Source organism: Eubalaena glacialis, chromosome 3 (assembly GCF_028564815.1).
Source record: "Eubalaena glacialis isolate mEubGla1 chromosome 3, mEubGla1.1.hap2.+ XY, whole genome shotgun sequence".
NCBI lineage: Eukaryota > Metazoa > Chordata > Mammalia > Artiodactyla > Balaenidae > Eubalaena > Eubalaena glacialis.
Window position 1 is genome coordinate 35,997,463 of NC_083718.1, and position 11,377 is coordinate 36,008,839.

At 49.9% G+C, this 11,377-nt stretch overlaps 1 protein-coding gene across 1 annotated transcript; it reads left to right on the plus strand.

Moving 5' to 3' along the window:
• The first annotated feature begins 5,823 nt into the window (after window positions 1-5,823).
• Window positions 5,824-7,883, plus strand: MYOG (myogenin). The gene is made up of 3 exons (XM_061185518.1): window positions 5,824-6,294; window positions 7,067-7,148; window positions 7,762-7,883. Exons 1-3 carry the CDS (start codon window positions 5,824-5,826, stop codon window positions 7,881-7,883), a joined length of 675 nt encoding a protein of 224 aa, XP_061041501.1.
• The last annotated feature ends 3,494 nt before the right edge of the window (window positions 7,884-11,377 follow it).

Genomic DNA, 11,377 nt, shown 5'->3' on the forward strand with positions numbered 1-11,377 from the left:
GCAGGAACCTAGGAAAAGCTGGATGCCTGAGTTCCAGAGAGAGGAATGCAGGGAGGGTCTTATAACACATTCTGGGAAGAGGTGGCTATTGGGAGAGGTATTGGGGAGGAGAAGACAGAGCTGGGAGAAAAGCAAAGGCACCTCCACCCAGTCAGCAGCTGCTCCCAAATATGTCACAACTTGTCAAAGAGGCAGAAATAGAAGCTGTCCAGGGAGTAGAAGGGGGGTGGGGTGGCATGCTAGGGCTCTTGGCCCACAGGGAGGGCAGAATTGAGAGGCTGGAAGGGAAGGGGGACAGGAGTGGGGGTGCTGTTCAGAGATGAGTATGACAAATACATGCCAGGCAGTTCTAGGTAGGCTGAAATGGGTCCAGAGAACATTCCAGTTGCCTTTCAGTGAGATTAAATATGGGAGCAGAAGTGGAGATGGGAAGGGACAAAATATCCAAGGAAACCTGCCCTCTCTGATCCTATGAATTCACCTTCAGAGCTAGGTCTGATTCAAACAACACTAAAAACAGCCCTCCTACCCCTGACCACAGGAGCACTTCCTCCAGCCCCACATGCTGAGTCAGAAAAAGAATGTCACCTCTCAAAGGGCCGTTTGAATCATTCAATCCAGCATCTTGATTTACAAACAGGGGAGTTGAGAACCAGAGAGGAGAAATGACAGTAATATGCCCTGACTCCTTATCCAGGGTTTCTTCTTCCTCTTTCCCTGAACTTTCTCACAGTATTTGTCTCAACCAGGAGCTGAAGTTCCAGCCCTCATAGGGATTTCATAAGAAATCCTCACCTATATTTCCAAAGGCCCTCAGGTTCACACTGCCACACACTCTCCCAAGCTCTGGTCTGGTTATTTAAAAAACTAGCTCTGTGCTTTGTGTCTACCAATCACCTCTCCATGACCCTAACTTCCCAAGGATCTATCCCCTTCCACCTCCAGACCTGCACTTCCCCACCCCAAGGCCAGAGATTCTTGATGAATGAGCCTGGCTCTGAGCTCCAGATTCCAGGCAGGGACGGATTTCCCAGTGGTTATTTGATGCTCAGTTCTCAATGGAAACAATGTGTAGCCTCTGGAGGCCTGGAGCCCTCCCCTCCCCCTCATCTCTCCACCCGGGCTCCCATCTGCCTCCAAACCTCTCCTCCTGTCTCAAGCCCTCAGGATTCCCCCTGGTCTCCCCAGCCTATTGTCTCTCACCTTTCTCTTGTGTCTTCTTTTCATCTCTCCATCACTACCTCTCCTGATGTCTCTCTGAACGCTCCATTTGAAACCTAGAGCACCTCCAATTCCCTCACTGCCTCCCACCTGTGGCTCCAGCCTCACCTGGAAAGCATGTACTCACCTGCAGCACCCTTCTTCACCTGTCAGCCTCAGAGAGGGAGATGAGTCACCTTCATTCAGCCCCGAGGCCTAAGAGGCAGTCCAAGAGCCTAGGTAGTCCAAGAGCCAACACTCTTCACACTTCTGACATTAGTGCTCTGTGCACCCAGTATGTAGAAGGAAGAAGGTGCACTAGCTGATCCTTAGACTACCTTACACCTCTGACATTCTATGATCCTGTGATCTGTTCTCACCCTGCTACAAAGCCCCACAAATAATGCTGATTTGCATGACATGTTCTTGCATCTAGGTCCTATTGAAATGTACATGCATACCCGCCACCCACCTCCCACCTGGTCCTCATCCATAATACCAGAGAACTAGCCTAGGCAAACAAAATGTGGGGCCTGTTTGGAGAAGCCAGAGGCTCCCACTCTTCCAGAACCTTCTCCTTGATCCTCTATACCTAGGTATGTGAGACTCTGGGATGGGAAACTTGCTTTGATGTGAGTCAAGCAAACTAGCAGCCCAGGTCAGCCCCCCTGTGCGGTCAGTAGGGACTGTAAGATGCTGGGAGTCGGAGGCCTGGGACTGCGTATGCAGATGTGGAAGGATAGAGTCAGGAGCAGGTGAAGGGGATCTCTGAGCATTTTGAAATCCAAGCACTACCATGCAAATGAGATCAGCCCAGCATGCAAATAGACAGAATCAAGTTGAGACAGTCAGGGTGGGGGCACAAACGACCTGGCTCTGGAGCCCCAGCCAGGGATAAGGGCTTCCTCTGGAGGGAGCAGGACTGCTGGAGGAGGAGGCTACAGTCAGAGCAGGGGGCCCTGAGTGCCCAAGCCAGCAGGGGTGGGGATTAAGGCCTGACGCCCTGCTGTCAAGTTAGAGCTGATGGATCACCACTGGTGGCAGAGCACAAAGGCTGTTCTGTGCTTGGCACCAATGTGTTCCCATCCATCAGAGGGCAGTTTTCATGGGGTGGAGGAATATGCAGGGGGAGCCTCTAGGGGCTGCTTTTCCTCAGCTCAGTTCTAAGAGAGGAACAAGGAGAGAAAAGGGTCAATCGCTCCATTAGGGTTCTGAGGTGAGAGACACCTGGGCCACCCTATCTTCTCAGTCCTGGAAGGGTCTGTGCCTCACAGCTGAGATTTGACATAGTCCCCAAGCCACTTACTTAGACAGACATACACAAACACATCCACAGACAGGGATTCATTGAAACCTAGACACACAAGGTCACCCTAACCTCCCAGTCCTGCCCTCACATTTGGTCAGAGGCAAACGTCACACAGACCTAAGGCCAAACTCACACCCAAACTGAGGGCAGGGACTGATCTTATTTACTGCTCTTGCCTATGTCCAGTAATGCCCAAGGAATAATAGAGAGTGGGCTCTCAGGAAATTGAGTTGAGCAGAGAAAGGAGTAAATGAATAAATTCCTTCTCTGGATTATATTAGCACTTTTTCTAGCCTACTCTGTTATCACCTACTTTGTATAATCATCTTCCTCACTCAACTGTGAGTACCTGGCAGGCAGAAAGACCACATCTTATTCACATCAGTGACTCTCACAACCAGCACAAGGTGCACAATACCTGTTCCTTGAATGAAAGAGTGAATGAATAAATATATACACACATGGGGTGGGGCCAGGTTTTCCCTGCTCTTTTGGTCCCCCAGAGGCAATGAAGACAGCCAGGGAAATAGCCTGAGGGAGAGGTCAGGAGTGGAGAAGGGGACAAAGCAAGTAAGTGGACTAATGTTTTGGAGGTGTTTCCATGTGCCAGGTGCCCTTTCATCAATACAACCACTCCCCTATAATACGCATGTACCATCCTTTACCAGCTGAAACATACATCCTCTCCCAGTTGAATACATCCTCTTGCCTCTGAGTGGCTTGTTCAGGTCTTCAGCACTTCACTCCTGGGTCATTGTCATGGTCTTCTGTGCCATCTCCTTGCCTCAGATTTCAAGTCCCTCCATTCTGCCTAGGTGGGCCTCCTCTCGTCTTTGCAGGCTTGTCCAATCATCCACTTACCTGAACCTTGAGCTCCATACAAACCCATCTACCCAATGCTCCCTTCACCCTCCTCTCCTCTTCTCATCCAAATCCTACCTTTTCTCCAAGACCCAGCCCAGGGCTCTCCTCCCCTTCCAGCCTTCGGTGATTTTGATTTTCTGTAAACTTCAACACTCATTTGATGAAGCCACTCATTTACAATCGGTCGTGGCCCCCATGTTTACTGCTGAATTAAAATAGCTCTCTCTTGCATTGTAATTTAACATTCACACAGCGTCCACACTCACCAACCAGAGATTAAGATCCTAGAAATAATCACAGAACAAGCCCAGTTCTCCTGCTTCCATTTTTGAGGATGTGGGCACATTGTTTAGGGGTGAGGCAGACTGGATCCCAAAAGGACAAAATAGTGCAATTTCTGGGTTTCTATAGTAATTTCAACATCACTTTTTTTCTCAGCGCTCAGAGGATTAGAGTGTAAACTGAGACAAGGGTTTTCTTTTATTTTTTCTTTTCTTGATGGGATGTATGTTAGAAATAGAGATTCTTCTTCAGCCTATCTGGTCAGAGTCAAAGCAAGGTTTACAACTCACAGCCCCAAGGTTGCCACTTTGTATCACAGTGGTAAGGCCAAAAACCAAATTAAGATCTTGCTGCTCCCCCTCAAAATGCTTGGGTTTTTAAAAAAATTGTCTAGTTATGTCCCCTCCTCATCTCTGTTCCTTACCCCAAAAGGACACCAGCATTTTCCTGGCTCCTCACCACAGACAATGAGAGGGAGGAAAGCTGGGTTTTTCAAGCTCCATTCAGATCTCACCTTCCCTGTGAAGTCTTCCCTGAGTCCCTAGCACAGTTCCTCTTCTTCTTGTTATCTTTGCCACTGGTTGGAACTTATAACATCAGCCTCATCTGTCTTAGGAGGAGGAATCAGACTTAGTCCAGAGTGTCCTAGGGAAAAAACTGGGACCACAGGATAGAAGATAGTAGAGGGAGCAGATTGCAGTTCAAAACCCAGAAGGCCTCCCTGCACATCAGTGGAATGGGCTGCCTTGTGAGGACAACAGATGTTGGACAATGGCCACCTGGGAAGGGGATTCGGGCATCAGGGGTTGGGTAGAACCAGGTGACCAGCAGGGTCTACTAGATGGTAAGGTCCTCAAGGGTAGAGACCCTGCCTTGAGCATCCCTGTAATCCTTCAGTCCCAAGATTGAGCCTTGTTCACTGCTGATTTCTGAGGTCCGCCTACTATATTGGGACCACTGTCCTCTCAGACCCCAAAGCTTCTGCTGAGAGATGTCCGTGGACTGAGAAGCCCGAAGATTAAGTAGTCTCTCCTCCACCTGATATTTGAGATCTGCATGATATATATAAAGCTGATGGCTCAGAAGGGAAGACCAGAACAACCAAGCCAAGTGGTCAAGGAGAGGGCATATTTAAACTGAGTTTGGAGGTCTCTGCTTTCTCTCCTTTCTACCCCACCCACAGTAAGGAGCCAGGAAAATCCTGGTGTCTAAATGGGGCAGGAAAGAAAGTTGAAGAGGTGACATAGGAGGACAGATAAGTGATTCAGAGTGAGAAAGGGAGGAGACAGAGGGCTTAATAGATCTTGACCTTGCCTCTGTGGGGAAGGTGGAGATGTGTAGACCGTAAGTTCTAATCTCTGCTCTGACCCTGGCCAGCTGTATTAAAGAGAAAACTTCCACTGACACATACCAAAAAGGAAAAATAAGACCAAAAAATTCCTTTTGCCTCAATTTATCCCCAATCACATGAGACTTAAGCGACATATGATGTCAAAGCTTCTTTGAAAACCCGGAAGTTGAATCCATCAGCCAATCCTTGTTACCTCAGACATTGAGTATCAATACATGCCCCAAATTTAAAGCACTCTCACCCTCTGGGAGGGGAATCTTTCTAAGAGTTTCATCTGACTGATATAGTCTGGGTAAGGTGTTGTGAGGAAGCAGGGGGATGAATTAAGTTGACTTCTTAAGGCCCCTTCCAGCCTAAACCTACCCCTTCCTTACTCCTCCCTCCACCCCCATCCCGCTTCTTTGGGACTAGAAGCAGGCAGGCCGCCCAGCTAGGAGTAATTGAAAGGAGCAGATGAGAGGAGAATGTGTGTCCTCCCCCACCTCCCCAGCCCCCATGGAGGCTGTTGAGAAATGAAAACTAGTCAAATTACACCCTACGGCCTCCCTACCCGTGCACAAGAGCCGGCTGGGGGTAGGCTGGCTGGGGGCAGGGGTGGGGGTGTGCAGGGGGAGAGGGAAGGGGAATCACATCTAATCCACTGAAAACGTCTTGATGTGCAGCAACAGCTTAGAGGGGGGCTCAGGTTTCTGTGGCGTTGGCTATATTTATCTCTGGTTCCATGCCAGCGGGGAGGGTTTAAATGGCACCCAGCAGTTGGCGTGAGGGGCTGCAGGAGCTTGGGGGCTGGTGGCAGGAACAAGTCTTTTCTGACCCCATGGAGCTGTATGAGACATCCCCCTACTTCTACCAGGAACCCCACTTCTATGACGGGGAAAACTACCTGCCCGTCCACCTCCAGGGCTTTGAGCCACCGGGCTATGAGCGGACTGAGCTCAGCCTGAGCCCCGAGGCCCGAGTGCCCCTCGAAGACAAGGGGCTAGGGACCCCCGAGCACTGCCCAGGCCAGTGCCTGCCGTGGGCGTGTAAGGTGTGCAAGAGGAAGTCGGTGTCTGTGGACCGGCGGCGGGCAGCCACGCTGAGGGAGAAGCGCAGGCTCAAGAAGGTGAATGAGGCCTTTGAGGCCCTGAAGAGGAGCACCCTGCTCAACCCCAACCAGCGGCTGCCCAAGGTGGAGATCCTGCGCAGTGCCATCCAGTACATCGAGCGCCTGCAGGCCCTGCTCAGCTCCCTCAACCAGGAGGAGCGCGATCTCCGCTACCGAGGTGGGGTCGGACCCCAACCAGGGGTAAGTGGCCATCCCACCCACCTGCCCCAGGGGGAGGGGGGACAGGAGGCACCTGGACAGCCTTGGAGGACCCCGCAGTGGGGCTCAGTCAGATGGCTAGAGCAGGAGCCAGACAGGGTCTTAGGAGGCTGCAGGATGCCTTCCTTTGTTAGAGCTGGGCTGCCCAGCTGACCTCCTGTGTCTCTGTGTCCTTTCCAGACAAGATAAAGGCAGTGGAGAGAAGAAGCATGTGGAGGGGGATGGAACAGGACTGAAGGAGGGATCCAGGAGCAAGTCCAGAGTCAGCTGGATGAGGGGGAAGACAGGGCCTAAAAGGCAAGGCCAAGTGTACCTGAGAAGACTGCTTTGCCCCTCACCGGACCCCCTCCTGGGTATGGCTGAGCAGAGAGCAAACCCACTCAGTCTCTCATGGAACCCCAACAGGCCTGCACAAAAGTGGCCCTGGTTGGGCCAGACATTCTGCCTCCTTCACCCTTATCCCAGGGTCAAGAAAACCACAGACCCCCTTAGGCTGGGTGTCCTATGAGGGCAGAATCACCACGCAGGATGGATGCTAGGAATGGCCCTGAATCAGGGGCTCTGTGGCCAGAGAAAGGCATGAAAGGAGGTGATTTTGAAGATTCTGGAACAGGGGGTGGGCCAGGCTGGAGGGCTGCAGCTTGTGGCCCACCCTCCAACTCCACTACAGGTACTTCTGCCCATTGGGACTGGACAAAGAGACACCACCAAGAATGGCGGTGCCCTGACCTTGGGCCTTCGCCCTGTCTTGCAGGTGCCCAGTGAATGCAGCTCCCATAGTGCCTCCTGCAGTCCAGAGTGGGGCAGTGCACTGGAGTTTGGCCCCAACCCAGGGGGTAAGTGAGACCAGGACCCTGGTTACTTTGACTCAAATCCCACAGGCTATCTCTAAACCCAGTTCTCCCCTCTTATCTTACTCCCTGCTCTAGTCCTCTTCCCTTGGCCTCTCTAGGGACCTTTTGAATCCAGGGCCCCAAATGGTGGGCTAGAAGGCCATGTGCCTCCCTGAAGCCTTGACCAGCTAAGGAGTTGTCTAGGCCTCCTGCAACTCCCCAGCTGGTGCCTGGTAGATGACCTTCCCCACGGAGAGGACAATGTCCCTGCCCCAAGGGTCCCTGGGAATTGCTGAGTCAGTGCTGCAAAACTGGGCCAGCAAAGGGCAGTTCTAGTCTCCCAGGATACACCATTCTGGCTCTACTTCGGAATAACTGCTTCCAAATTCTAACCCCACCAGGGGATATCAGAGAGGACACACTGGCGTTCACACACACATACGCACACACACGTGCACATAGCACTAGGAAAGGCATGGGCTGGGGAGTAGGACCCTGAGCTTTTCTCACCCATCTGTCCAGGAAAACCCGTGCCACTCCAAAGGGCTCAGGCCCTGTCTTGGGTCTTAAGACACTTTTATCACCCAGGTAACATCTTCCTACCTTCTCCTTACAGATCATCTGCTCACAGCTGACCCTACGGATGCCCACAATCTGCACTCCCTCACCTCCATCGTGGACAGCATCACAGTGGAGGATGTCGCTGTGGCCTTCCCAGATGAAACCATGCCCAATTGAGATTGTCTGCCAAAATGGGCAACCATGAGAGCCCCCCAAGCTGGCCAAAGACGCCACCACTTCTGCAGCAGGGCTCTCCTAAGCCAGGCTGTCCTGATGCCAGGAAGCCAGCCTTGGGGCTGCCAAATGCCAGACTATCCCCCTCCTCATCCATATAAGGTTAACCCACCACCCAGAGAGGGAATGGATGCTCTCATTTAGCTAACTCCTTAGAGTAGAGAGCAGTTCTGTTTCCAGGGAGATAAAGCAGGGGACCAGAGTGCCCCCTTGTGTAAGCCCCCTGGCTCAGGGGGCAACTCAGGAGCTCCCCTTTGATCATAATGCAGCCTCCAATTCCAGCCCCTGAAAAGATACACTTTGAGAGACGAAGACAGTGTCCTGACCTGGACAAACTATGCACATCTCCTGTTGTTGTCTCTTCCTATGCCAGGGTTAGGCTGGGCCTGCCCTGAATTGAGAGAAGGGAGAGGAACAATCCTCTGTTCCCAAGTCACTGGGGGGCCAAGCTTTTGCAGTGAATGCTGGGAACCTTCCAATGGTTTTATGTTTTGTTTTGTTTTGTGTGTTGTTTGTAAAGCTGCCATCTGACCAAGGTCTCTGTGCTGAAGTTGCCAGGGACAGGTGGGGGGGGGGTGGGCAGGGACCCCTGGGGTGATTTATTTTGTTAACTAAGCATCGTGTGGTTTTGCCATTGTTTTGTATTTTTTTTTTTTTTTTTGCTAACTTATTTGGATTTCTTTTTTAAAAAATGAATAAAGACTGGGTGCTAGAAGAGTGTCTGTGATGATATAGAGGGAGGAGATGACTAACGTTATAGCCTCTCCCACCTCAGTGGTCCAGACACGTGGCAGGGCCAGGGCTTGTGGAGCAGATGGGGCTCCAAAAGCGTCAGAGGCACCATGTTGCTGGTGGTCACTAGGCGCTGGGATCCCTGCTCTTTTTACCATTACAAAGGAAGCCAGGTCTGGTCCATTGGCTGGGCGAAGACAAGATTCTACAGAAATCCTTGTGGGACATGCAGGAAATTCCGTTGAGCATTCTGTTGCACTCTAATTCATAGACACTGTTCACAGTCTACTGCACTCCATCTTATATCCCAATAGGTCCATTCCCTTCCAATTAACTGAGCATGCTCATATGCCTAGCACTCAGACCACAGCCTGCAGACAGGGGTGTAGAGCTGGAATTTGTGGGTTTCCCCTCTCTAATCCCTGCCTCTCCTCTGGTGCCACATTAGCAGGAGTCCTGTGAGGAAGTGGGAGGTAATTCAATCAGGGTGATTAGGGTCAGACACTCTCACTTTCTTCCAGGCCAACTAGCATGTCCCCTCACCACACCCTTCCATTCCTCCAGGCTGCAAGAGATTCTGGTCCCTGTCTACAGCTCAGAGGATGAAGGCAATTCTGCTGGGGGTAGGGGAAGGGGCTTACAAAGGAAACAAAGCTGGGGCTCTCTTCATATGGGATGCTATTTTCCAAAGACTGGCTTCCTGAGGGGGAGAAGGTGGGTGAAGAATTGAGGAGAAAGAATTTGGATAGAGATCACATAATATTAACTGAGAAGGCATCAGGAGCTAGAATTTGAATGGACTAAAGCCTTTATTAATTCCAACTGCTTCACGCTAAGTGTGTCTGATTTATTGCAAATTATAAGTTTTAGAATCATTACAGAAGTCAGGGGATTCAGAGTGTGGTACATTCCAGCCTGCATTCAATTCTTCAGGGCCCTTTATAAAACACTTAACCCAGTTTTATCAACCAGGCCCTGATGCCCATTCTGCACTTGCTCTGGGCTCAGCTGGGCCTACCACACCTGTCCTCTTGACTTGCTCCTGGAGAGGGGAGTCAACACACTGCTCCCAGAGGTTTCTCCAGAAACTCCATTTAAGCAAAAGGTGGAGTAGGCTCACAGAACTCAGGTGAGGGTGCAGAAGGGAGGGTCTCCCCCCAGGGCCTGCTCATCCCAAACCAGTCAGGGCTGGGCCTGTTGGGAATCATAAACTGGCCTAATCTGTCCCCGTTTGTGGGATTTTCTTCTTGGGTTTATGTCATTGTGTTTACAGCTGTGGACAGGGAATGTTGCCTGCCATTCTAGTAAACAACAAATGTTGCCTGCCATCAAACTATCATCCACTGTAGTGGCAAGGTACTCCCCGAGGGGAATCCAGGATGGAGAAAAAACAGGAAGCATTATGTGCTTCAGATACTGGCCCTAGATTGTTAAGATGCATACCTAAGGAATAATTTCAATGAGCCTGGACTCTTGCATCTTCCCATACATAGAAAAGCACTAAAATCATTAACTTGATATGCCTGTTTTTTGTGATTAGCAGTAATCTTTGACATTTGACTACATTTTTTTTTTCAGCAAAAACTCCAGTATATCCTGGCTTCTCCCTTAACTCTTCAGAACGGTTCCTCAGAGTTATCTGAGAGGCTGTCTCCTGGGCTATAGTCCTCAGTAAGTTCCCTGAGTAAAACATATCTTGCAACTTTTAGGTTGTGCATTTTTCTTCAGTTGACACAGTTTTACCTTCTTGGAAAGGCTGGAGAGGAATACCTAGGTCACTGCCACAACTCTTAGCTCTCCCTGGCTCACTGCCCTTGGAGATGAGGAGAGTAACATGTGTGGGTGCAACATCTTGGCTCTCCAATCTATACTCACTCCCTTATTATGCACCAATAATACTGAACTACCCATTCAAGGGGGATCTTCTTCCCTCAGGTTCATTTCCTCTGCCCCTGGTACCTCCCAAGCTCCTAGGGTAGATACAAGCCAGCTGCCTTCAGTTGCCCTCTTTCTTACTGTGGGCTTGGTCTGGCCAAGAGAAAGGCACTCATCTCTACTAAGGAACTGATAGGCTCTCGGGTTGCTGGATATATTTTTAAAGTTTATTCCTCTTCAGTTATCATGTCAATTGGAATCTGAGGTTCATATTCATAATCTGTTACGAATGAACAGTTCTAAGCAATGGCTATTAAGGTCGATTGTTCCTGACCATTGTCAGGTGTAGTCATTGTCTGCTTATTTCTTTTTCAGTCTTTAAGTCCTTAAGCCTCCCACCAGGAAGAAACAATTTGCTAGAACTTCACCTGTGTGAATGGCAAACTTTGCCAAACTGGAGCCCAGCCTCACTCATTATTTTCACAGAAGAAACATTTGTCATCAAAACACAGGGACTTTCTTAAATTAACTAATGCTTGACCTTCACAACTGAATTACAGATAAGACTCCAATTAATGAGTAATGAGTGATAGTTCTTTGGGGAAATTAGCTTAAATCTGGTCTCCAGTGGAAGCACATGCAATAAATCAAAGTTAAACAAATGTTGCCTAATAATGGACTTTAGGGAATCTGCTAGAATAAAAAGATAAGATTTGAAATTGACATACCAATTGTCAGTGTGTAGAGAGGAACTTCTTGGAGTGTTTAGATAATTAGTGTGAATTGCAGAATGCTTAAAGTACTATTTGCTGCACTCCAATAAACATCCT

Coding starts and splice junctions, on each gene's coding strand:
- MYOG (XM_061185518.1), top strand. CDS start 5,824: ATGGAGCTGTATGAGACATCCCCCTACTTCTACCAGGAACCCCACTTC. Junction 6,295..7,066: donor GGGTCGGACCCCAACCAGGG/GTAAGTGGCCAT, acceptor CCTGTCTTGCAG/GTGCCCAGTGAATGCAGCTC. Junction 7,149..7,761: donor GTTTGGCCCCAACCCAGGGG/GTAAGTGAGACC, acceptor TTCTCCTTACAG/ATCATCTGCTCACAGCTGAC.